We start from the raw sequence: 27,738 nt of genomic DNA, 5'->3' as shown, positions 1-27,738 counted from the left end.
CGAGGAACCTTGAGGAGGGGGCATCGGTGTTGGGGGAAAAAATTGTCAGGGTTGGCATTTTAATTCAAATTGCAGGGTTGCCGGGACCTCACTAAAGATTTTTGGGTACGTCAAGCTCTGAAGGGGTATCGAAGGTCTTGGAATCGATGGGACTCTACGCGCCCTGTTTCATTTGAGAAACTGCAGAAGGTTTTAGCCCAATTGGTTTCACTGTGTTCATCAGCCTATGAGGATTCTTTGTTTAAAATGGCCTTCTCCCTGGCGTTTTTTGGTGCTTTTCAGGTCGGCGAACTAGTCAGCCCTTCCAAGGGGGTGTGTTGGCTCAGGAGGTCCCCTGGGGGGAGGATATCTGTGTTTACAGGGTATTGTAGGTTTCTGTTTTAAAAACAGATTTGTTTTAAATTACTTCTATGACCCTTGGTCATATCTTCCAAGCAAGCTTCATGGTCTACCCTGAATCATACCACCATGATCAGCGATGATGAGGAATTCTAACACCCTTCTAAACATATTCAAATGTGTTGATCTACAAAACTAGGCAATCAGTCTACTTTATTGCTGCTACCTGCTCTATTTTTAAATTGATAAGAGTGAGCGGAAAGCATGCCATGTCTTCTCAGGCCCACCATTTAGAGCTATGATATGCTAAGGTGAACTGGGTACACATTACTGCTTTACATTAAATTCTCCCATATCATTTACCTATTAAAGCCATGGGGAAACCCTAGATTGTATGTTTTTTTGACAGGAAAAGAAGTTTTCTCTTTGAGATTACAGATGCAATAGTTCTTGGTGGAATTCTTTAAAATATGGTGAGGTAGCCTAAAAGAAACCAAGAAATCTACCGCAAGAATAATTTTGATATGCAGTGTGGCTCTTAGAAAAGTTTTGAGGTGGTGAGATACTAGCTAAGGTGCAACTGTGTTCAGAGTATAATAGCTTTAAAGGATAAGTTCACCTTTGTTCACTTTTTTTCCCTAAATTCCAGCTCCCTTGTGTACCAATATAGCATTCACATACTTTGTTTTTTGCAAAAATATCAACGCTTTCCATTAATTCTACACACACTTACTTCACTTGTCCTCATCCATGTTTCCAGACGTATCCACTAGTAATGCCTTGCTTCCTGATCAGACTAAAGGTCATGACACAGGAAGGAGTTGATCAGCTGACCTCATTAGCATTAGCCTAGCTACATGTTTTTAAATGAAATGCAATCAATCAGTGATCACCCTTCTCACTAAATACAAAATATACAAACAGATTGCATAGTGTATGGCCATCTTCATACAAGTACATAGGAGGGAGTGGGCAGAAACACTCAGCTGTCAAGCCCTGTTTACATCTCTGCATAGCGGGAACTCGCGTTCCCACATGCGTCTTTTTTTTTCTTTTTTAGTGAAGTGGGAGGCGTTTTGGAGCATTTTCACTCATCACATCCACCTGAATGGGCTGCCCTACAGGCAGCAATCGCCCCAAAGAAACTTCAGAACTTTTTTTAAAGCGGAGCTTGGTGCATTTTTTACTGCAATTTTTGGTGTAACGCATTTCTGAAATGCAAGGAAATGCACAGAAGTGAATGGAGCCTCATTGTTCTTGTGTTACCGCACAAATTTCACTTTCAGACCCCATTCGCATCTAGCAAAGTGGGAGTGCACGTTTTCTGGCTCGTTTTTCCTGTGACACGCATAGGGCAGGCTGTTGATTTCAATAGGCTGCACTACATGTGGTTAAAGGGACATTTTGACGTTTTGCGGGTTGCGTGTTTTTTTACTGCATTTGTCACTAGTTTTTTCACATGGAAAACTGTGTGTTGGCTTCCTTGTTTGGTGTACCATTACCAATTAATGCCACTGAAAGTGCAACTAGTAACTTTAAAGCGGCAGTCCGCTGTTTTTTTTTTTTTTAAAAGCCAGCAGCTACAAATACTGCAGCTGCTGACTTTTAAAATAATGACACTTACCCGCCCAGCGCGCCCGCGATGTCGGCACCCGAAGTCGATCTCTCGATCGTCTCTCGGGTGCTGCCGCCGCCATCTTGGGTATGGGAATCAGGAAGTGGAGCCTTTCGACTTCATTTCCCGGTTCCCTACTGCGCATACGCGAGTCGCGCTGCGCAATAAGCATGGTCCCCGCTGTCTCTGGGATCCGTGTGTTTCCCAGCAGGCAGCGGGAGACCTTTGGAAAGGGGCGTAGATTCTGCGGAAAGGGGCGTAGCTTCTGCAGAATCTACGCCGGAAGTGGGTGCAGATACCTGTACTGTACAGGTGCCTGCACCCCCCCTCCCCCCTGAAAGGTGCCAATTGTGGCGCCGGAGGGGGGGAGGGTTCCAATGAGCGGAAGGTCCACTTTAGGGTGGACCTCCGCTTTAAGTGTATAAAGATGGCCATACACAATCTCCTTTAGATCTACCAAATTTATATAATAGGAGGAAACACCTATCTAGTCCATCACTCTGTACCCAATCAGGCAGGCCCTTACAATACATAGTTGATGGTAGATCTAAAGAAGCTTGTACAATTAGAATGGTGAATTTTACACAACCCAGGAGACCCTTCTCCTGTTTTCAATACTACAGCTCTATCCATATAGGCTGTTATCTCATCTCCTGCACACTTAAAAATGCCAAATGAAAGAGCTATGCAAGATTAAACTCAAAGGCTAATTTCCTCTTTGTTCACCTTTTTTTATAAATTCCAGCTCCCCTATATACCAATATAGCATTAATGTACTTTTTTTGCAAAAATATAAAAATTTTCCATTAATTCTACAGACACTTCACTGCCTCACTGTCCTCATGGATGTTTGTACAATCAGATTGTCTAGTGTATGGCCATCTTTATACACCTAAAATTACTAGTTGCGCTTTCAGTGCCATTAATTGTTAACAGCCCACCAAACACAGAAGCAAACACACATTTTGCCATGTTAAAAAACAAAGGGCAAATGCTGCAAAACGCACAGTAAAAACCGCAACCCACAAAATGCCAAGATGTCCCATTAACCACATGTAGTGCAACCAATTGAAATCAACAAGCTGCCCATGCCTGTCACAGGAAAAACAAGCCACAAAACATTCGCTCCCACTATGCTAGATGTGAACGGGTCCTGAAAGTGAAATTGGTGAGATAACACAAGAACAATGAGGCTCCATTCACATCTGTGCGTTTCCTTTCATTTCAGAAATGCACTGCACCAAACATTAAAGTAAAAAACGCACCAAGCTCTGCTCTAAAAAAAAAGTTCTGAAGCTTCTTTGGGGCGATTGCTGTGTGTGGGGCAGTCCATTCAGGTGGATGGGCTGCCCTACGTGTGATGAGAGAAAATGCTCCAAATCGCCCTCCCCCCTCGCTAAAAAATAAAAATAAAATAAAAATGTGTATTTAGTGAGAAGGGTGATCACTGATTGATTGCATTTCATTTAAAAAACATGCAGCTGGGAGTAGGTGGGTGGGTGGATGATGCAGGGTGTGTGCTAATGAGGTCAGCTGGTCAACTCCTTCCTGTGCCATGACCTACAGTCTGTCCAGGAAGTAAGACATTACAAATGGATACATCTGGAAACATGGATGAAGACAAGTAAAGTGCGTGTATGTAGATTTAATAGAAAGCTTTGATATTTTTTCTAAATAAGTACATTAATGCTACATAGGGGGCTGGAATTTAGAAAAAATTCTAAAAAAAAAAAAAAAAAAACGTGAACAAAGGTGAACTTAGCCTTTAACAAGTCATTTTCAAACTTGCACCACAATTGCTTCATATCTGGTTAATACAGTACCTTTAGGGCTGATTCACACCTGAATTTCACAAAAACACGCACTGAAATAGCACTGGATCGCGCAAAACATAGTGCATGCACTACTTTTTAAAAACACATCGTACCAAATTGCATGGTACAATGTGATCTGATGCAGGCAAACACACTGCATTTGTGATCTGCTTTTGGGGCGTCGTTAGGAATATATTGTCCCCCAATGTGTTTTGAATGTGGTGCGGGAAACGAGCAAGGAATGTGGGTTTCCTGCACTGTGTTCTGGTGTGAGCAAGCCATTAATAGCTGTTGAAAATTTGTCTGACATAGTTCTTTTACTGTAGAAGACTTTATTCTGTATCTTACACGTATTAGGCCTCATATACACGGACGTTTTTAACAGCGTTTTTTTTTTTAGCTTTTTTTGCTGCTTAACCACTTTCAGACCGGACCAATTTGCTGGTCAAAGACCAGACCACTTTTTGCGATTCGGCACTGCGTCGCTTTAACTGACAATTGCGCGGTCGTGCGACGTGGCTCCCAAACAAAATTGACGTCCTTTTTTTCCCACAAATAGAGCTTTCTTTTGGTGGTATTTGATCACCCCTGCGGTTTTTGTTTTTTGCGCTATATACAAAAATAGAGCGACAATTTGGAAAAACATTATTTTTTACTTTTTGTTATAATAAATATTCCCCAAAAATATATAAAAAAAATTTTTTCCCTCAGTTTAGGCCGATACGTATTCTTCTACATATTTTTGGTATAAAAAAAGGGCAATAAGCGATTATTGATTGTTTGCGCAAAAGTTATAGCGTTTACAAAATAGGGATATTTTTATTAATAATTCTTTATTATTATTTTTTTACTAGTAATGGCGGCGATCAGCGATTTTTATTGTGACTGCGACATTGTGGGGGACCCATCGGACATTTTTGACACATTTTTGGGACCATTGTCATTTATACAGTAATCACTGCTGTACAAATGCAGTGATTCCTGTGTAAATGACACTGGCAGTGAAGGGGTTAACCAGTGGGTGGCAGTGTAGGGGTTAAGTGTTCCTAGGGGTGTGTTACTAACTGTGGGGGGGTTGGGTTTTCATTTAGTGAACACTGATCTCTGCTCCAATCACATGGAGCAGAGATCAGCGTCACTAGTTGCTAGGCAGAATGAAGAAATGCTGTTTACAACGGCATTTCTTCATTTGGCCGATCCGTGAGACGATTGCGGGGATGCCCGCGGCGATCGAGTCCGCGGGTCCCGCGACCGGACTCACGGGGTTCCCGTCCAGCGCGGGAGCGCCCTGCCGGCGGCGCGCTCCCGATGGCAGGGCGGCAAATTTAAAGGGAGGTCCATGTACGCCCATTTGCCTGCCCGTGCCATTCTGTCGACGTACATCGTTGTGCGCTGGTCGGCAAGTGGTTAAGAAGGCAACTCCATGTTATTCAATGGGCTCATACACACCATGGCATTTTTGAGCTGTAACAGGCATGGCCGTTTCTAAGCTCCAAAAAAAAATGTTTATAATGTGATGGGATTTTTTTTTTAAACGCACCTTAGCGTTAACGCTTACAAACGCCGTTAAATGCAAATTGACCCCAGAGCAAAACGCTAATAAAATCGCGTTTTTAGCGCTGATTTTTTTCCAGACGTTGTAACTAGCTTAACAGGCCGCTTTTTGTAACATCTGTGTGTATGAGGCCTTAAAGTTAACCCTTTTAAACAGCTGAAAGTGAGATACAGTATATTCAACAATCAAAAAATATAGCTGCGCTAAAACTTATAAAACAAGATTATAAAGTGACATAATTGTTCTAATTCACAAAAAACATGCAAAAATAGTGCCAAAGTAATGATTTCCAGGCATATAAGCAGTCCAAAGAAAAGGAAAGATGGATAGGATGCTGAATCTTAGTCCATTTTCGGTGACTCTCAAAAAACCACCCTTTACACACGTAGCAGGTGCACCCAGAATAGAAAGAGATTATCCACCACCAAATTAGAGGAGGCTTACCAGCTGTCAAGATCTCTTTTTAAGGAGATCATACGGGCTTGTAAAATGTTACGTTCCTGGTCCCCACACTGGGCTCTGTTGGTAACACCAATCTATCTGCTCCCTCTTTATGGTATATCTCGTTCCACCACAATCATTTAGTACGGCAAAGAGAGAAGAAAAAAAGCTCCCATAGCATAATTCCGTAAAGATTTATTAAAATATAAAAAGTAAAGTAACAACTCACGAATTCCCAGCAGAGTATAAGCGTATAGCGTATAAAAAACGAGCCGGCCGGCTCTCTCTTGTTTGCACTGCCCGCCCTTCCGGATTAACGTGGAAATGCGGTGACGTCAGCACGCCGCTAACCCTACGTCGTTTCGTCAAAAGTGACTTCTTCCTGGGGAGACCTTTCTACTCTGGGTGCACCTGCTACGTGTGTAAAGGGTGGTTTTTTGAGAGTCACCGAAAATGGACTAAGATTCAGCATCCTATCCATCTTTCCTTTTCTTTGGACTGCTTATATGCCTGGAAATCATTACTTTGGCACTATTTTTGCATGTTTTTTGTGAATTAGAACAATTATGTCACTTTATAATTTTGTTTTATAAGTTTTAGCGCAGCTATATTTTTTGATTGTTGTATATTGTGTGTGTCTCGCATTGGGTTGCAGCAAGAACTTACTACTGTCAGTATTAACACTAATATCAAGTTTTTGTTTTATTTACACTTGATTTTTTCATATATATTTGTCTAGCACTTTGTTTAGACCAGCGCTGTTTTTCAAAGGTTTTATAGATACAGTATATTACTTGTAGCTGCATTTACACCAGTGTTTCTCAACTCCAGCCTTCAAGGTGCCCCAACAGGTCATGTTTTCAGGCTTTCCACTATTTTACACAGGTGATTTGATCATTTTAACTGCCTTAATAATTACCACAGCCATCTCATCTAAAGGAAATCCTAAAAACATGACCTGTTGGGGCGCCTTGTGGACTAGAGTTTAAAAACACTGATTTACACTATAAATGAAACATAGCAGACCACAAGCCATAAATTATTGCTTGTGTACATGTGCAATATCTTACCCGGATAAGGGTCATCACCTCTGAGTACCACAGCCGATAAGATGGCAAAACTAAAAGAAAGAAATGTGTCAATAATATAAGGAAAATATAAATGCAAGCAAACATTTTTATTTTATAATTATTTAAAATTGACATTTTTTTTGTAAGAAAGCTGCAGGCATACAGTATATATTTGTCACCACGGCAAAGCATTTTTTTTATACAACATGCAGTTTGCATATTACAGAACATGACAGAACTCCAGATAATGTTCTACAGTGGAAAATGTGTTAGTATTAAAAAAAAAAAAATACATGATTAATATATTTATGTCAGATGTTGAAGTGGGCAGGGCTTGTAGTTTGTAATTTAATAATTGAATTGATCTTTCAAGCCAAAACACCCAAAATTATTAGTTGTCTGTTTCTATCTTGCTTTAAGAGAGAGCAGAGCGGGGTTGGTGGCAGGGACAGTTCTGGATTGAGAGTGGTGTAAGGGAAGCGTTTGGGGGGAGAGGCTCAGACAGTGGAAGATTGCTTACCTTAATGCAGAGAAAGTATTAATGTAAAAAAAATCTGCCTTTAGAACCCCTTAACTACTTGCCAATGAGCTGCCGCCATTATACTGCGGCAGGTCGGCACGATCCCGCAAACCGTAGCTGTATGTTGGTCCCTTTAAGCGGGATAGCAGGTGTGATCGTGGGCAGGAGAGCCAAAACAGGGACGTGTGTGTAAACACAGAAATCCCTATTCTGTGAGGAGAGACGAGACCGATCGTACTAGCTAGGAACAAAAATCTGTCATTTCCTCTAGTCACTCCCATCCCCATACAGTTAAGCCCCGTACACACGAGAGGACTTATGTCCGACAGACCTCCAAAGGAGTTCCGCCGGAGTTCCGACGGAGTTCTGGCGGAGTTCTGGCGGACTTTTCGACCGAACGGACTTGGACACACACCATCACACCAAACTCCGACGGAGTCGAACGTGATGACGTACGACTGGATTCGAATAAGGAAGTTCATAGCCAGTAGCCAATAGCTGCCCTAGCGTCGGTTTTAGTCCGTCGGAGTAGCATACACACGAGCGGATTTTTCGAAGGGGACCGGGTCCCGCGGAGTTCCGTCGGGAAAATTTGAAGCATGCTTAATTTCTAAAGTCCGTCAGACTTTTGCGAAGCTAAAGTCCGTTGCAGCCCACACACGATCGGATAGTCTGACGGACTCGGTCTGACGGACTTTGGATGTTGAAAAGTCCGCTCGTGTGTACGGGGCTTTAGAACACACACTAGGGAACACACTGATAGCACTGATGGCTGTATAATTGTCAATGGTCCAAAAAAATGTGTCAAAAGTGTCCGATCTGTCCGCCATAATGTCACATTCCTGATAAAAATTGCTGATCACTGCCATTTCTAGTAAAAAAAATTAAAATAAAAAAGTAATAATAAAAAGGCCATATATCTTTCCCCTATTTTGTAGACCAGGGATATGCAATTAGCGGACCTCCAGCTATTGCAGAACTACAAGTCCCATGAGGCATTGCAAGACCCTGACAGCCACAAGCATGACACCCAGAGGCAGAGGCATGATGGGACATGTAGTTTTGCAACAGCTGGAGGTCCACTAATTGCATTTCCCTGTTGTAGACACTATAACTTTTGCGCAAACCAATCAATATACGCTTATTGTGATTTATATTACCAAAAATATGTAGAAGAATACATATTCGGCCTAAACTGAGGAAAAAATTTGCTTTTTAAAAAAAAAAAAATTGTGGATACTAATTATAGCAAAAAGTACAAAATATTGTTTTCTTTTTTCAAAATTGACGCTCTTTTTTTGTTTATAGCGCAAAAAATAAAAACGCAGAGATGATCAAATACCCCCAAAAGAAAGTTCTATTTGTGGCGCAAAAAATACGTCAGTTTTGTTTGGGTACAGCATTGCACAGCTTTGCAATTGTCATTTAAAGCGACTCAGTGCCGTATCGCAAAAAATGGCCTGGTCATTGAGCAGCCAAATCTTTCGTTGCTGAAGTGGTTAATTTTGAAAGGTCAACACTATGGAGTGTATATTTGTCATTGACTCAACAAGAGATTCACCCAACATTCACCCCATATTGACTCAATACATTTTTAAAAATATTTGATTTTCCACATTCACTGTATTTATCACAGTGGTTTTTGTTCCTTTTATAAACAAGATTTGCCCATGTTTACATTTCATCAAACAAGATTCACCCAACATGTGTTTTTCAATGAGAAAGTGCTTTAACCACTTCAGCTCCGGAAGATTTTACCCCCTTCCTGACCAGAGCACTTTTTACAATTTGGTACTGCATTGTTTAACTGACAATTACACGGTCATGCAATGCTGTACTGAAAACAAAATGTGCATCCTCTTTTTTCCACAAATAGAGCTTTCTTTTGGTAGTATTTGATCACCTCTGCAGTTATTATTTTTTGCGCTATAAGCAAACAAATGAGCAACAATTTTGAAAAAAAAAACTATATTTTTTACTTTTTGCTATAAAAAAATATCCCCCCAAATATTAAAAAAAAACGAATTTCTTCATGAGTTTAGGCTAATATATATTATTCTACATATTTTTGGTAAAACAAATTGCAATAAGCAAATATTGATTGGTTTGTGCAAAAGTTATAGCGTGTACAAACTATGGGACAGATTTATGGCATTTTTATGGCATTTTTATTATTTATTTTTTACTAGTAATGGCGATGATCTGCAATTTTTTGTGGTACTGCGACATTGTGATGGACAGACACTTTTGACACATTTTTAGGACCATGGACATTTATACATGGACATTTATACAGCAATAACAGTGCTATATATATTACTGTGTAAATGTCACTGGTAGGGAAGGGGTTAACACTAGGTGGGTGATCAAGGGGTTAAATGTGTGTTATCTAGATGTTTTCTAACTGTATGGGGATGGGACTGACTGGGGGAGGAGACATATCGTTGTTCCTACTTAGTACACGATTGCACCTGTCATCGGGTCCCCCACCATGCAGCGGGTGCATGCTCTCTGGCAGCTCTTAAAGGAAAGGATGTACCCATACGGGATTTCGCCCAGGAGAGCCATTGTGCCGCAGTATAAGTACGTGAGCCGGTCGGGAACCAGTTAAGGTACTATTTATCACACAGTAAATGTAGATTTATTCTAAAATTCACTGAACAGTCTACCATGCACAATATTCCAAATGTTCCCTGCTTTGGAGTGGGGAACTGTGTTCAAAACAGCTTCAGCATTTCAATGTTTTTTTTTTTTTTTACTGTTAATCCTCTCCCCACACAGTTCCAGCTGTATACCATACAGTAGGTACACGCTGACAACCCTGCTGATCTTCAAGGTGATCTCTAGGCCAGTGGTCATCCTGTCCTCAGGGCCCACTAACAGGCCAGGTTTTATGTATTACCTTGGGGAAATGCAGACTAGAATACTGCAATCAATGAGCAGCAAATGCTATCACCTGCGATGTATTTCAGTTATCTTGCAAACCTGGCCTGTTAGTGGGCCCTAAGGACAGGGTTAATGACCACTGCTCTAGGCCACCATTAACCATTTACATAATCAGCTTGAATGCCTGGAGGAGCAAACTGATCACATAGAGCAACATCTCTGTGCTCTGTGCTGTTACCAATAACTCAAAAATGGTTTTACAGGGTGAATAAGATGCAGCTATACATATGCTCTTTCTAAAAGTTGAGGATTTGGAGGACCACTCTAGGCAGAAAAATATTAAATTCAGAGGGGTACCCGAATCGCTTTCTTTCTCTAAAATTGTACCTTACCTGCACCACCTGTTTCACAAACGGATCCCCTCACTCACAACGAATGGTATGCTTATTGATTGGGCCCATAGAATCCACAAGCCAAAACACCTGGCAGCTTCCATCACTAGAGATATCCTTGCTCGTGAGCACTTCTTCCACACTAAGAAAAATATCATGCGAGTGGCGAGATCCTTATGCTCCCTCCCGGAGCCTTTTGTCAAAATATCGCTTTATAATGACATCTTGACAACCACCTCGCAGGCACGCAAGGCTTTTCCCCCGGTCACCTTTGTTCTCAATGATCATAAAATCACCTACCAACGGGGCTATCCCACAAAGTTACTAGTAACTTATCAGAACCAACAGGTCTCCATACTGACCCCTAAACATGGGATCAAGCAGCTGCACAACTAGGGTGTCACCCCACATATACCCCAGCTACTCCAAAGCCGAAACCATCCAAAATCTCCAACCCCTGGGAAATGGGGGCTCAGTCGTAGCTCTCAGCGTGCCCTTTTATTCATTGATCCTCTCCGCGGGGGGCACATGCTTCAGACTAGATGTGATATAATTTAACTCTGCAGTGGAAGAGTGAACGCAATGATGGTAACCCTTCCACGCTCCATTGTTGCAGTGTGCTAAGCACACCTCCTACTTGTAGGTTACTAGCCACACGTTCTTTTTTTCAAACTGCTGTACCTGGCTTGATTTTCTGGTTAATACACTTGTTTGGAATTGCATTGTTCTTGTATATTAGTGCAGAGATCTCTGTAACACAGAAACCTTCACATTGATAATTTTGGTCTTTAGCATTCATTGTGTTCTGTCAGAAGTCTTGTTATTTCCTGCACCTCTTGTACACTCCTAGCATGATTAGAGGGATCTCTCATCACAGTGCTGTCACAACATCTACCCTGTCAACCTACCATGTCCCTCAAAATTGTCTCATTGAATGCCAAGGGTCTCAACAGCCCTTTTAAGATATTCTCTGTGTCCAGGAGACGCATTTCTCGGGAACGTAGTCACCCAAATGCTCTCACAAATTGTACCCCCATTGCTTCCAAGCATGAGCTGATAAGAAAGCTAGGGGGTTATGATCGCAGTCTGTTCCTCAGTGTCCTTTACTTTTACACATGTGGAGCAGGACACCTTGGGCAGATTTTTGATGCTTTCAGCCTCATTCAACAATCTATCTATAAGTCCACATTACTAAAAATTCAACACTACCCCAGAGACAAAATTGTCATTTGCGTGATTTTGATGAACTCATAGATCCTCAAGCTAAGTACAGGAAATCCACAGCCTTGTCCTCTCTGATCTCTCTTGATGACTTCTATGACCCCTGGAGATGCAATTACTGTACTGAGAGGAACTACTCCTTTCAGTCACATACCCAAAAAACATATTCCAGGACAGACCTGTTCTGGACCTCCAAAGCCTTATTGCAAAAAATCTCTACATTCACGATAGGAATTATGTGGTATGACCACGCACTGGTAGCCATTACCATATGTACTGTACATCCCCTATCGCTCCCCGACACACTATGTGGTAATTGAACGCCTCACTTCTTAGTGCTGCGGAGACATGGGAGCAGGTTAGATCCGAGATTGATGCCTTTTTTGCCTCTAATGTTGGTTCTGTTTCTAACCCAACAACCCTTTAGAATGCTCATGAATCAATCATTGTTAATCATTGTTCATCATTCTTAAAGTTGGGTGCCCAGGAAAAAAAAAAGTACTCTCACCATTATTTCCTTCCTTAAACACATTAGAACGCTTGAATCCCATAATAAACAGAACTCCCAGGATAACATCGCTGAACTCCGTAAATTGAGAAATAAGGTTAGCTCTTACTAACGAAGAGGCCATGACTTCTACCTCATCTGGTATTCTCAGGGGAAAAAAGCAGGTAAAATCCTAGCTCTACCATACAAACGCAGAGTCGCACAAGCCAAAATACCGCTTCTCTTAGATGCCCAGGGACGTAAATGAAATGCAAAAGACACAGCTGATTGTTTTAGTTCCTTTTATTCCAAATTCTATAATTTACAACTCTCTCCTACTGAAACCTTCCCATCAGCTGATACAAGACTTTTTGACCCCTCTCCAACCCCCCTCTATCACCTCGGCACAACTAGAATCCCTCTCGCAACCATTCACCCATCAGGAATTTATCAAAGCCATCAAAGATCTCCCATCTCACAAAGCGGCAGAATCTGATGGTTTTGTTAACAAATATTGCAAAATCTGCCTGGACCAAATCGTTCCCTATTTCTGTACTTCTATAATACCTTCAACAGATTCCTAACAACTTGTAAGATACCCTCGGAATCACTCGAGGCATTCATAGTCACCATTCACAAGCCAGCAAACCCTCTCATGATCTGTCAAATTACCATCCCATATCTCTCCTAAATACTGATCTTAAACTTTATCCAAAGATCTTAGCTACCCGTCTTGTGACATATACAGAGGGAAAAAAAATTATTTGATCCTCTGAAGATATTGTACGTTTTCTCACTTACAAAAAAATGACAAGTCTATATAATTGTTATCATAGGTATATTTTAAGTGATAGAGACAGAATATCAACCAAAAATTCTGAAAAAAAACATGATGCAAATGTTATAAATGGAGTTGCAGTTCAGTGAGTAAAATAAGTATTTGATCCTCTACCCACCAACAATAATTCGGGCTCCTACAGACTGGCTACTGCATGCGCTCATGTTGTACACAGATTAGTCCTGTCAATTTAAGAAGATGCTCCTAATGACAACCCATTATGTGTATAAAAGACACCTGTCCATAGAATCTCTTTCTTCCATTCAAACCTCACCATCATGGGCTAGAATCGCTAGACCAAAGAGCTGTGAAAGGCTATCAGGGACAAGATTGTAGACCTGATGGATGATCATGAGAAAAGTGAGGTATCTGACCAGAATTACATGGGAGGAGCATGCAAATGATTTCAAGGCAGTTGTGACCACAGTCAGCAAACAAATCATTGGTAACACAATACATCGCCGTGGATTGAAATCCTGCAGTGCCCGCAAGGCCCCCCTTCTCAAGAAGGCACATGTACAGGCCCGTCTGAAGTTTGCCAATGAACATCTAAATGATTCAGAGAAGGATTGGAAGAAATGCTGTGGTCACATGGGCCCAAAATGAAACTCTTTGGCATCAGCATGACTCGCTGTGTTTGGAGGAAGAAAAATGCTGACTATGAACCTAAGAATACCATCACTACAGTCAAGCACGGAGGTGGAAACATTATACTTTGGGACTGTTTCCCTGCTAAAGGTATAGGCTGACTTTGCCGCATTGAGGGGCCAATGGACAGGGCCATGTATTGTAAAATCTTTGATGAGCACCTTCTTCCCTTAGCCAGAACACTGAATATGGGTAGTGGATGAGTCCAGCATGACAATCACCCAAAACATACCACCAAGGCAACAAAGGAGTGTCTCAAGAAGAAGCACATTGAGGTCATAGCATGTCCTAGCCAGTCTCCAGACCTTAATCCTATAAATCATTTATGGAGGGAGATGAAACTTTAAATTACCAAGCAACAGCCAAGAAACCCCACGGATTTAGAAAAGATCTGTATAGAAGAGTGGACCAAAATCCCTCCTGAGATGTGTACAAATCTAATAACCAGCTACAAGAAACGCCTTCCCTTTGTGCTTGCCAACATCATTTATCATGATAAAAATGATAGATTCTTCATTTCTTTGTAAGTGGGAAAAATTACAAAGTCTGCAGGGAATTAAATAATACTTTGTTCACTGTATGCCTATGCTCATTCACCCTGATCAAGTGGGCTTTATTCTGCATCGGCAAGCTTCAGATGGAACCATCAAAAACCTTCTCTGCTGATCTCTCTCTCTGCACTGGCAATACTTGGATTCTGTTCTCTGGAAATTCGTTATCAATGGCCCTTTCCTCCATGCTATTGTGGGCTTATATTCCACCCCTAGAGCTAAAGTATGGACGTTGGGTATACTATTCACCCCCTTTCTGATAACCAATGGGACCCGACAGGGATGCCTATTGTCACCCTTAATTTTCACGCTTGTGATCAAACCCTTGGCTCAAGGCATCTGATCACACCCTCTTATTGTAGGATTACCGGTTTGTCAAGTATCCCACAAGATTGGCTTGGATGCAAATGACATCATCATATGGCTCACTGATCCTTTGGGGTCACTACCTCCACTCTGCTAATTGCTAGAGCATGTTGGGAATTTATCTATGTATAAATTGAAGCATTCTAAATCAGCCATGCTAAGTTTCCCTTCCTCCACATTTTAAGAATGCTATTACTAAAGTTTCCCCTTTTTCCTGGGCTCCCATCTCCTTCATGACGTACTTGGGCTCACTTAACCTCCTCCTCCAGTATGCTTCTACTTGCTAATATCACTCTATGTTAGAAAATCCAGAGATTATCTAAAATGCTCCTCTTGGTTAAAGCCTATTGGGCAGGAAATATAGCCATGTCCAAGATGTTTCTGTTGCCACATACATTACATTTTTTTAGGACTCTTTCAATACCTATTCTATAATACAATTTATCAAAGCTCCTACATCTCCTCAACCAATTCATTAGGGAGTGAACCTTACATCAAATCTTCCCTACTCAGTATTCCTAGAACCTATGCAGGACTCGGAACCACCCAAACTTAACTCATACTACAAAGCAACTATTTTAGACCAAGCCAAAAAATTGTGGTTCTCACATCCTTTGCTGATTTGGCTCCAAATTGAAGTTTCGGGACTTACTCAGTAACCCTCTGTATTATTGGCAGCATTGTGGCTGGGACATCACCCTTCTCACTCTTTTCTTCAAACCATAATGCCACAATGCCAACATGGATAGCTGTACGAAAAGCCTCAAATGGGCTCCATGTCCAAGCATTACTCCAACTTCCGCTCTTGGACCTGCAGCTCTTATCTTCGGACCTCCCTTTACACCGTTGGACTGCAGCTGGTCTCCACAAACTGGGCTAGTTATATCACCAACAACAGCGCCAATCCTTCCAATAACTCTCTGGCCACTATAACATCCCTAAAAAGGATTTCAGAATTTATCTAAGGATCCCTCACATCCTTTAAACTTCACCTCATACATCCAACACCACCACTAAAGATCTAATGGCCTTTTACAACTCAATGTCGAATACGTTTCGGGGCATATCTCACATTTATAACCTATTCTTGAGACCCAATCAGAAAATGAAGTCCCCAGCTATTGTCCAGTAGGAACTGCCCTAGAAACTCAGATTTCCCCCTGCTTCTGGTACCAGGCTGCCCGTACTCCCACCATTTTCTCCAAGAACATTACCCACTGGGAAACCTTAATGAAAATTCTCTATCAACAGTGTTATAGCCCTGTAAGACTGGACCGTATATACCCAACTCACTCCCGCAAGTGCTGACGGAACTGTGGTCTAGATGGATCTATTTTCCACATGGTGGGAATGCGCCTCCATTGCCCCATTTTGGAGGAACATATCCACCCTCATTCAAAATGCTACTTATCTCTTCAATACGCTGACCCTGCATATGGCTCTCTTCGGTCTGGGACTCTCAACCTGGCCCTTGAAATTTCACCCCATCAACACATACATACTTGTTGCAGCTCTCCTCTCCATTTCCAGAAAGCAACCTCACCAACCCACTCTATGAACAACCATTGACATACTCAATGATCATTTATGCATGGAATTTCTGTTTGCCAAAACCCATCTGAGAATTGCGAAATTATATGAACATTGGCAACCCTGGCTGTCAGATCCCAGAGCTGGTTCAAGTTCTTGGGCTCCCAAAACCTCATAGTCTCCTTTCCTAGACCGAGTACAGCCATCTGTGAATTGTCATCTCCTACCTGTTATACCAGTTTATACCCTTTGGTACATGCTTACTTGCCTTTTCTATCCACCCCCCTTCATCTTCCTACTCTCCATTCCTTCTCTTCCTTTTCTCCCTCTCAATTGTACCTCACCCATCTGGGGATATATTGAATTTTCAACTCTACCTTAATATAGTCAATATTACATTGTCTTTTTTTCTTTACACGTGTGTTTTCATATGCTCAGTAATTAGTAGAGCAGTTCTTCCCTGCTATTGTATATGGCACTGTTCAAAGTTTATCTATATATCTTAATAAAGAGTAATGATAAAAAAACTAAAAAAAAAAACTGGTCATCCTAATATATGCCTCGTTTCCATTGAGCGGAACAGTTCGGGTCGGTACATTTTGGAATTGTTAGAATGGTCTGGCCTATTCAGGTGAGCGTTTCCACTGCAAGAAAAAATTCCTTTGACGTGAGCATTGACTTTTTTTCTGTCCACTAACCAGTGGAATGTATTGTGTGATGTCAGTAGCTCCGCCCTAACCATACCGTACCATTTTCTATGGCCCCACATAATGGAAACACTCAAAATAGTGTACCGTACCGAACCAACCCGAATCAATCCGCTCAGTGGAAACGAGGCAATAGAGATCAGTTGTTTTGAAAGTGAAATTATCAATACAATATGCCTAAACCAAATATAAACAGGACTGCCCCGGCAGGGCAAGGGAAGTAAGGAAAACGCATTATTATACAGTATACTCCTTGCAGCTGAAAATTAAAATACAATTATAATTATATCATTTTAAACTGTTAATGTTTGCAGGACACTTCTCTGCTTGCCCTCACTTCATGCATTTTGGGGTACAGAGCTGGTTTCTATGTGCATGTCCTTACCCACCTGTGAATAGGCTGGTGCCCAGCCCTAGGTAGGGCATACTGTATATTTTATCGTACCCACTGGAATTTTTGTTGCTCTTGTATATGCATGGGGAGGGAGGGTGGTTATGACAACTTTCTTTTACTAGTTAAAAATGTGGGTTCTTTGTATAAAATGGAGAGTTGTAATAATTTAATTGCACGACCACTGGAATAAACTCCAGCCAATCAGCGGCCAGGCTGAGCGGCAAAGAGGACGGCAGGGGCGAGCGCGGGACTTTCGAGGGGTCAGGTAAGTAAAACGGGGGGACTGGGGGCGCCGGCAATGTGTGAGATGTTTTTTCACCGCAATGCATAGAATGCATTAAGGTGAAAAAACCTTTACCTTTACAACCCCTTTAATTTTACCACATGCACATTTATTTCTCCTTTTGACTTATTGCAGTTTAAATTACATTTTAACGTTTATATCAAACAACCTCAGTACTTTTGCAAGACTTGGCTATACACTAAAATGGCAAAAGTATTGGGACACCTGCCTTTACACTAATATGAACTTTAATGGCATCCCTGTCTTAGTTCAATATTGAGTTAGCCCACCCTTTGCAGCTATAACAGCTTCAACTCTTCTGGGAAGGCTGTCCACAAGGTTTAGGAGTGTGTCTATTGGAATTTTTGACCATTCTTCCAGAGGTGCATTTGTGAGGTCAGGTACTGGTGTTGAACGAGAAGGCCTGGCTTGCAGTCTCCACTCTAATTCATCCCAAGGATGTTCTATTAGGTTGAGGTCAGGACTCTGTGGAGGTCAGTCAAGTTCCTCCACCCCATACTCGCTCATCCATGTCTTTATGGACCTTGCTATGTGCACTCATGTTGGGACAGGAAGGGGTCATTCCCAAACTGTTCCTACAAAGTTTGGAGCATAGTTACATAGTTAGTAAGGTTGAATAAAGACACCAGTCCATCCTGAGCGAGTTTCTACAATTGTCTCTATCACTGTACATTGCACACTCACATCAGTCCATGCCCTCAAGGAGCCCACAATCCAAGGTCCCCATTCATATACTAGGGCCACTTTTGGACAGAAGCCAATTAACTTACCTGCATTTCTTTGGAGTGTGGGAGGAAACTGGAGTACCTGGAGTAAACCCATGCAGGCATAGGGAAAACATGCAAACTCCAGGCAGGTAGTGTTGTGGTTGGGATTCAAACCAGCGAGTCTTTTTACTGCTAGGTGAGAGTGCTAACCACTACACCACGGAGGCATGAAATTGTCCAAAATGTTTTGGTATGCTGACGCCTTAAAATGCCAATACTTTTGGAAATATAGTGTATGTGTATATATATATATATATATATATATATATATATATATATATATATATCTCTATATATCTATATATCTATATATCTATATATATATATCTATATATATATATATATATATATATATATATATATATATTGTAAGGGATCTTCCCGGGGTAGGGTGTGTTTGGACACAGTTCACAGCAGACTTGGAATTTATAAAGCAGATCTTGGCGTTTATTCGTGGTACAAACAGTCCAGCAAACAAAATATACAGCAACACCGTGCTTTCTAAGTACAACAAAAATAAAAGTCCTAGCCCGGCTGGGCGCTTACTAACAGGTTCTGCTCACCTATCTGACACTTACAAACACAGCGTCTTTCGCCTGGATGTCGCAGGGTGAGTTTTAGCTCCAGCAGTGGCTGTGCTTGCAGCTTCCTTCAACACACAGATTGTTCATTCCCTGGCTGAGAGCAATCACCTGCAGACCCTGCAGGTCCTTTAGCTTCCCAGGCTAATTAGGATCAAAGCTCACCTGATCCCAAACCCAGAACTGGATCGGGGGATGTGGAATGACAGGTCCCTCTACCAAACCTACCTGCCATTCCATATAAACCCAGGCCCGGCAAAATTAAATAACAACTCAGCAGCATATCGCTGCTGAGAAACTGATCCATCCTGGATTTACCATCTCACACTGTGTAGCAACCTAGGTGAGATGTACACCCCCTCGATCACTTCTCCAGTGACATGTCTACATATCCCCCCCCTCTTTTTCAGACCGGAGGGCTGAGCCTTTTGTCCCCACAGACAACTTACCCTTGACAATGCGTCAGCATTTGCCTGTAATTTCCCTGGCCTGTGTTCCACAGTGAAATTAAAGTTTTGTAGGGAGAGAAACCATCTAGTCACTCTTGCATTTCTCTCCTTGTTTAACTTCATCCATGTTAGGGGGGCATGGTCTGTCACCAACTTGAATTTCCTGCCTAGCAAGTAATACTTTAACGATTCTAGGGCCCACTTTACTGCCAAACATTCTCGCTCCACAATGGCATAATTTTTCTCGGCCGGGGTTAGTTTTCTACTCAAGTACGTCACTGGATGCTCCTCACCATTCACTACTTGTGAGAGTACTGCACCTAAGCCTGTGTTAGAGGCATCTGTCTGGACCAGAAATTCTCGCCTGAAATCGGGGGTAACTAAGACAGGTGGTTGGCACAAGGCAGACTTAAGGCTTTGGAAAGCCTTCTCGGCCTCTGGGGTCCACGTGACCATTGCTGTCTTTCCGCCCTTTGTCAAGTCAGTTAGTGGAGCAGCAACTGAGGCAAAGTTCGGCACAAATCTACGGTAATACCCCGTAATACCCAGGAAAGCTCTAACCTGTTTCCTTGTCAGGGGTCTAGGCCAATTCTGTATTGCCTCAATTTTATTTAGCTGTGGCTTAATCAACCCTCTCCCAATAATGTAGCCTAGATATTTGGCCTCTTCTAGGGCTAGAGCACACTTCTCGGCATTTATGGTCAACCCCGCATCACTTATGGCATCCAACACGGCCTGTACCTTACAGAGGTGACTTTCCCAATCAGGGCTAAAAATGACCACATCATCGAGGTAGGCAGCTGAGTAATCACGATGTGGTCGCAGAATCAAGTCCATCAACCTCTGGAAAGTTGCAGGCGCTCCATGTAACCCGAATGGCATCACTACATACTGGAATAGCCCATCAGGGGTGGAGAATGCAGTTTTCTCTTTAGCCTCACCAGAAAGTGGAATCTGCCAGTAGCCCTTTGTGAGATCGAGGGTGGTTATGTACCTGGCGTTACCCAACTTCTCAATCAACTCATCTACCCTGGGCATAGGATACGCATCGAACTTGGAGACCTCATTCAACTTTCTGAAATCGTTACAGAACCTCCAAGTTCCATTGGGCTTTGGGATTAGCACAATTGGGCTGGACCATTCACTCTGTGACACCTCAATTACCCCCAGAGCAAGCATACGTTTTACCTCGGCAGATACGGCTTCCCTACGTGCCTCGGGTATCCTATAGGGCTTAAGGTTTACTCTGCTTCTAGGCTCAGTTTCAATGTGATGATGGATGAGGTGTGTACGCCCTGGGAGGTCAGAGAACTTGTTTTTGTTTTTCTGTAAAAATTCCTGAGCCTCCTGTTTCTGTGACACTGATAGAGTATCACCTACCTTGACTGGAGGGATTGGTGGTGACAAATTATTAACAGTATTTGTCGCCACCAAGGATTCCCTGTCTTTCCAGGGCTTGATCAAGTTTATGTGATAAACTTGGAAAGGCTTCCTTCTACCTGGTTGGTGCACCTTGTAGTTCACCTCACTGACCTTTTCAACAATTTCATAGGGACCTTGCCACTTCGCCAAGAATTTACTCTCAACAGTGGGGACTAGTATAAGGACCCTATCGCCTGGGTTGAATGTCCTGATTCTTGCGGACCGGTTGTAAATTCTACTTTGGGCCTCTTGAGCCCTCTGGAGGTGTTCCCTTACCAGGGGCATTACAGTGGCTATACGGTCCTGCATTTGTGCTACATGCTCAATAACACTCTTGTATGGGGTGGACTCATTCTCCCATGTCTCTTTTGCAATGTCTAGTAGACCCCTAGGGTGATGACCATAGACCAACTCGAATGGTGAGAACCCTGTGGACGCTTGGGGCACCTCCCTAATAGCAAACATGAGGTAGGGTAATAAATGATCCCAGTCACGACCATCTTTTGCCACCACTTTCTTGCCAAATGGATTAGGTCATACATCTGGGACCTCGCTGATTTGTCCAGACTGTAGCTCCAGTTGCGTACCCTCCGGGCACGGACTGCAGTAGTAACTCCTAGTCGGGCAAGTATCTCCTCTTTTAGCCGAGTATAGTCCTTAACCTCTTGCTCACTGAGGTCATAGTAGGCCTTTTGGGGTTCACCTGTTAAATAGGGCGCAATTACCTCTGCCCACTCAGCGGCTGGTAACTTCTCTCGCTCAGCCACGCGCTCAAATACTGTTAGAAAGGCCTCAACATCGTCCTCAGCAGTCATCTTTTGCAGCGCTTTCTGCACAGTCCTTCTCCCAAAAAAAATCTCTGGAGCGGCTCCCATCACTATGGGTGGATTAGTAACCACAGGCGCCTCACGATTTACTATCAGGTGCTCGATAAGTTGTTGTTGGCTTTGGCGCAAAGCTTGCAACTCTTCCTTATGCATCTGCTGTTGTGCCGCCATGGACTGTTCATGTCGTCTATTGGCCTCTGTCTGCGCCTGCTGTTGTTCAGCCATGGACTGTTCATGTCGTCTATTGGCCTCTGTCTGAGCCTGCTGTTGTTGCAAACTCACTTGCATAAACTGCTTCAGCATCTCCTCCATGTTGCTGGACTGTTCTTGGAGTGTAGTTGCAGCTTTCACCCAGGACATCAGCAGCTGTAGCCAAGTCTGTCCACACCGTTGCTCCTAGCAACCGTGTTGCCCGCTACCTCCACCAATTGTAAGGGATCTTCCCGGGGTAGGGTGTGTTTGGACACAGTTCACAGCAGACTTGGAATTTATAAAGCAGATCTTGGCGTTTATTCGTGGTACAAACAGTCCAGCAAACAAAATATACAGCAACACCGTGCTTTCTAAGTACAACAAAAATAAAAGTCCTAGCCCGGCTGGGCGCTTACTAACAGGTTCTGCTCACCTATCTGACACTTACAAACACAGCGTCTTTCGCCTGGATGTCGCAGGGTGAGTTTTAGCTCCAGCAGTGGCTGTGCTTGCAGCTTCCTTCAACACACAGATTGTTCATTCCCTGGCTGAGAGCAATCACCTGCAGACCCTGCAGGTCCTTTAGCTTCCCAGGCTAATTAGGATCAAAGCTCACCTGATCCCAAACCCAGAACTGGATCGGGGGATGTGGAATGACAGGTCCCTCTACCAAACCTACCTGCCATTCCATATAAACCCAGGCCCGGCAAAATTAAATAACAACTCAGCAGCATATCGCTGCTGAGAAACTGATCCATCCTGGATTTACCATCTCACACTGTGTAGCAACCTAGGTGAGATGTACACCCCCTCGATCACTTCTCCAGTGACATGTCTACAATATATATATATATATATATCTCTATATATCTATATATATATATATATATATCTCTATATATCTATATATATATATATATATATATATATATATATATATCAGGCAGACTCCAATCTAAATCCAACACAGTCACTGTACTGTGAAAGTCACCGCGCTCTGAAAAGATTTCTTTAATACTGACAATAAAGAAATTTAGTTTTGAGCAAGAAATTTCAGAGTGTGGTTGACTCTTGGATTTATTTATGTATACTGTATATATTTCAAATGTGTGTGTTAGCATGATTCCTGGACTCCTGCTTTATACAGCCATTAAAGAGACACTGGTGACCTTGCACCACTTCATTCATGCCCCTCCATTACTGACCTAACACCAAGTCTGACTTTCCATCTGCAAACTTGTTCCAGGCCAATAACCCACTCATTAGGTAGTGATTACAGTTTTCCTTTAGGCCTAGTTCTCACTAATGCGATTTCAGATGTGACTTGAGTCGCACATAAAAGCATGACATTGGAAATCACACTGTTTTTAATGGTGTCTATTCATAGAAATGCTACTCAACACAAAGTAATTTTGGAAATGTTCCTGTACTGATTTAGTGCGATTCCAGTGTGCGATTTTTTTGGCCCCAAAGATTATGCAAACCTTATCAAAGTAGTACAACATCATGTAATTGAAAGTCAGATCAAAATCATGTCACAGCAGTGTGAACCTCGCTTAATAAGCAATTCAGAAATGTCAGCCCCAATAATTCTATGCCCACAGGTTTACATTGAAGTTAAATAAAGGACAGGTACCCTGCATAAGGGATAGATTTATGTTTGTTAATGAAAAAATACAAACTTTGAGTACCTGTAAACATCGGAGGCCTCACTTGGGTTGTATCCTTTTTGAAATGCTTCAGGAGGCATGTATTCTAAAGTTCCCCCATTCGCTTCATTGGAGCTACTTATATATTTGGACAAACCAAAATCTGTAATCTGAAAGGAAAAATCTGAATATTCAAAGACAAATTTGACTACAGTCCTATAGTCACCAATACCTGAAACTTAAAATGTCTCTTTGTGCCCATTTAAATTCAGCAATAATCAACTATTGAATTTGTCAGCATTGGTTATTTGTAGTTCAAACAATAAACTGTTTAGAAAGCACTTTATGTTAATATTGCCTATAGCATATTGTGTACATATCTATAATGTCTCTAAATCTCACTAAGCTAAATAGTTCAGCATATCTGGTTGTACCATAACAAGCAATTTGCGGTGCATTGCGCCTTGGTAAACTGGCCCTACTCCTGACGAATGCTGAAGGCAAAGCCTGTAAAATAATTTTGATAGAGCGGAGGCAGATTAGAACATTCGTAAAGCTTTTAATACTGTTTGTGTCTTTTCTAAAGTAGATTCTCTTTGCTCCTTGTTCTGTCTGATGCCTGTCACCTGGACAGGAGGTAAAGAAAGTTAGTGGAGACACCAACAGCAATTTAAACCTAAAGGAGGATCCAAAACTATACTTCTGCAGATTAAGGGGCTCTAGAAAGTATGCTGAACGGAGTAAATTGTTTTTTTCAGTTTTCTTCAGGATTGGTAACTCCTGCATTGGGTTCTGGAGCCCAGAGACTTCAAAGAGCCTTGGGAGGGCAGAAGCCCTGGGTCCAGGTTTTACTGGGGACTAGCAGGCTGTGCGTACAGGTGTGCATATCCTTTATAATCAAGGGTCTGACTGAATTCAGGACACCACACGGGAGACAGGAAATCTCCTTCCCAGAGGTCTGGGTTTGGGTTAGTAAAGCAGGTAGCTGCGCGTGAGAGAATGAGAGAATTCGAACATGAGTACAGTGGTGCTGTGAATCTGGAATGTAGCCTGGATTGATTTTGAAGTGTTGGAAATATCTGTGAGGGTAACACTAAGTTACATGTGAACTTTTTCTTTAACTGCTTGCCGAGCAGCCACCGTCATAATACTGCGGCAAGGTGGCACGCTCCCGTGAATCGCCGTAGCTGTACGTCGGCTCGGGAACTCAATTTTGTTGACGCGTGCACGCTCCCATTGGCAAGCAGAGAAGCCATTTAGCAGGTCCCGCATTTGATGTCCACCGGCCACTCACGATCGTTCTCCGCAGTGACAGAACAGGGATCTGCCTGTGTAAACAAGGCAGATCTCCGTTCTGACAGGGAAGATCACACAGATCCTGTCTTTCTGCTAAGCAGGAAGACATATATGTGTGTTTGCCCAGTCACACAGTCCCACATACAGTTAGAAAACACCTGCAGGGAACACATTTGACCCCTTGATCGCCCCTGATGTTAACCTGTCAGTGTCATTAGTACAATAACAGTTCATATTTTTAGCACTGATTTGTAATAATGTCATTGGTTTCCAAAAAAAGTCTCAAGAATGTCCGTTAGGTGTCCAATCTGTCCATCCAATCAGGCAGTCCCACTAAAAAAATCACTGATCGTCACCATTACTAGTAAAAAAAAAAAAAATTAAATGCCATAAAAATATCCCCTATTTTGTAGATACGATACCTTTTGCGCAAACCAATCAATACACTCTTATTGTGATTTTTTATTTTTTTTTACCAAAAATATGTAGCAGAATGCATATCGGCCTAAACTGATGAATAATTATTTTTTTTACATTTTTTGGGGGGAAATGTTTTATAGCAAAAAGTAAAAAAATGTTTTTTTTTTCAAAAGAAAGCTTTATTTGTGGGGAAAAAAAGGACAAAAATTTTGTTTGGATGCAGCGTCGCACGACTGCGTCATTTTCAGTTAAAGCGGCACAGTGCCATACAGGGCTGGACTGGGACAAAAAATTGGCCCTGGACTTCATCCAGACCGGCCCACTCTAATTTTGCAAACACGCACAAAAACAGTATGCTGTGCACTTGCATGAGAGTGACGTCATCATGGCCCAGCTATCCACACAGCAGGAGCACGCAAAGTGACAGCATGCTGCTGGAGGGCTTTGCTTCAAAGGTAAGTTTGTCACGTGACAATAATCAATGGGAAACGCCGGCAAAGCGCCACTGCAGCGTCACTTTGCGGGCGGTTGTAACCCTTTTTTGGTCGCTAGCGGGGGTTAAAAGCACCCGAATAGCGCTGCAAAAACTACGGCGCACCACCCCAGTGTGAAAGTAGCCTAAGAGTAAAGTGTCCCAGTGCAAGAAAACTACATTCGAAGAGACCATTTTGCACATTTTTTTTGCACTTTCATACCATGGACATAGTTTGGATATAATGGTGTTAATTATAAGCATGCTGAAAATATTTTTGGCACATTTCAATAATTTTTTTGACACTTTTACCTAGACAGGTTCCTGCAGCACCATCATCCTCCGGCCTCCCTCGTCCGCCTCTCTGCCTGTTGGCTGCTCTCCAGGCATCACATGGGTGGCCCTGGCTCATTTCAATTCACAGCGACCATTACAGCGGGGATAGCCGAGTTTTTTTTGGACGAAGCCGAATAGCTGTCAGAGAGGAGGGGGGGCAGGGGAAAGCTGAGCGGTGACGGAAAAGGATGAGCGTGGGCCAGAGGTGACCGAAGATGTGTGCCGTGTCCGGAAAGAGCCGAGCGGGGGAGGAAAAGGACGAGTGCAGGCCGGAGGTGGCTGAAGATGTGTGCCGTGTCTGGAAAGAGCTGAGCAGGGGCGGAAAAGGACGAGCGTGGGCTGGAGATGTGTGCCGTATCCAGAAAGAGTCGAACGGGGGCGGAAAAGGATGAGCATGTCCGGAGGTGGCCAAGCGGGGGTGGAAAAGGCCGAGCGCGGGCTGGAGGTGGCCGAAGATGTGTGCTGTGTCTGGAAAGAGCCGAACGGGGGCGGAAAGAGCCGAAGTGCGCCACGCTACATCCGGAAGCTTGATACCTAGCCGTGGGCAATACAGTGGTGCTCAAATTAATGGCTGTGTGATTTGCTCAGCCATTAATTTGACAGGCTGTCACTAAAACCGGCCCACTGAGCCATCTGCCCACCAGGAAACTCCCGGTAGTCTTGATGACCAGTACATGCCTGGTGCCATATCGCCCAAAATTGCCTGGCCAGGAAGTGGGTAAATCCACAAGTAGGGATGAGCTCAGGTGTGTTCACATGGTCCACTTGCAGAGCCCGCCAGGAAGTCGGCGCAGCGCTAATTACAGGCAGTGAGACATTGCCTGATCTCCCCAGCCACACATCAGGGCAATGTCTCACTGCCTGTGATTAGCGCAGCGATGCGCCGACTTCCTGGCGCGCTCTGCACATGGACCATGCGAACATACCTGAGCTCATCCTTATCCACAAGCACAGGAAACAGTATTTCCTGGTTGGTCTGAACTCACTTGAAAGCACTACACCTGCTCTCCCTCTCTGTCTGGTGGTATTTTTTCCGCTTGCTTTGTTTTTCTTTTTTTGTATAATTCTTAATGAAAATTCATTATGCAAAAAAAAGTTGTATTCATTTTATGTATCTGGGCCCAAACCCATACCGCCTTAAACACTTCCACAGAACATCCCACTCTATGCTGTTGAATGCTTTGGCTGCATCAAGCAACAATATGGCTCTATTTCCTGTATTATTTGTCGGAAGTTGAAGGTTTAAAAATAGCACCTAATATTACTAGCTGTAGATCTGTTAGGGATAAATCCCAATTGATCAGGGTGGACTAATTTAGCAATGTATTTTGATAATGTGGTAGCCAGAGCCTTTGCCAAGAGCTTGATATCTGACGTGAGTAAAGAAATTGGGCGGTATGCGTCCGGGCTACTTAGATCTACTGCCTCTGTCATAGAGGGAGGTAGAGAGCATAAAGCATAATCAAAAGCATAATTAAAAACTTCCAGCAGTTCTGGCAACAATACCTCCCCATATTTTTTTTAAAGATCTCCCCTGGGAGGCCGTCTGCTCCTGGTGCCTTATTATTAGAGGAGTTTTAACTCATCCAATGTCAGTGGGCTTTCTAACACCTCACTTTCTTCATCTGACAGGTCGGTAGGTCAATAGT

At 42.7% G+C, this 27,738-nt stretch overlaps 1 protein-coding gene across 2 annotated transcripts in view; it reads right to left on the bottom strand.

Moving 5' to 3' along the window:
• Window positions 1–27,738, bottom strand: part of LOC143956699 (uncharacterized) — a 109,610-nt gene that overhangs the window by 49,923 nt on the left and 31,949 nt on the right. For both annotated transcript variants that reach the window (XM_077466896.1, XM_077466897.1), the window contains exons 5-6: window positions 23,608–23,735; window positions 6,835–6,884 (exon numbers count right to left, since the gene is read on the bottom strand). In XM_077466896.1, the coding sequence (XP_077323022.1) occupies window positions 6,835–6,884; window positions 23,608–23,735 (178 nt within the window). The remainder of the gene's footprint in view (window positions 1–6,834; window positions 6,885–23,607; window positions 23,736–27,738) is intronic.

This window comes from Lithobates pipiens, unplaced genomic scaffold, assembly GCF_037356315.1.
Source record: "Lithobates pipiens isolate NorthernLeopardFrog02 unplaced genomic scaffold, aLitPip1_a1.2 Scaffold_4, whole genome shotgun sequence".
NCBI lineage: Eukaryota > Metazoa > Chordata > Amphibia > Anura > Ranidae > Lithobates > Lithobates pipiens.
Note: the sequence above shows the minus strand (reverse complement) of the source record. Positions and strands in the feature narration are given on the sequence as shown.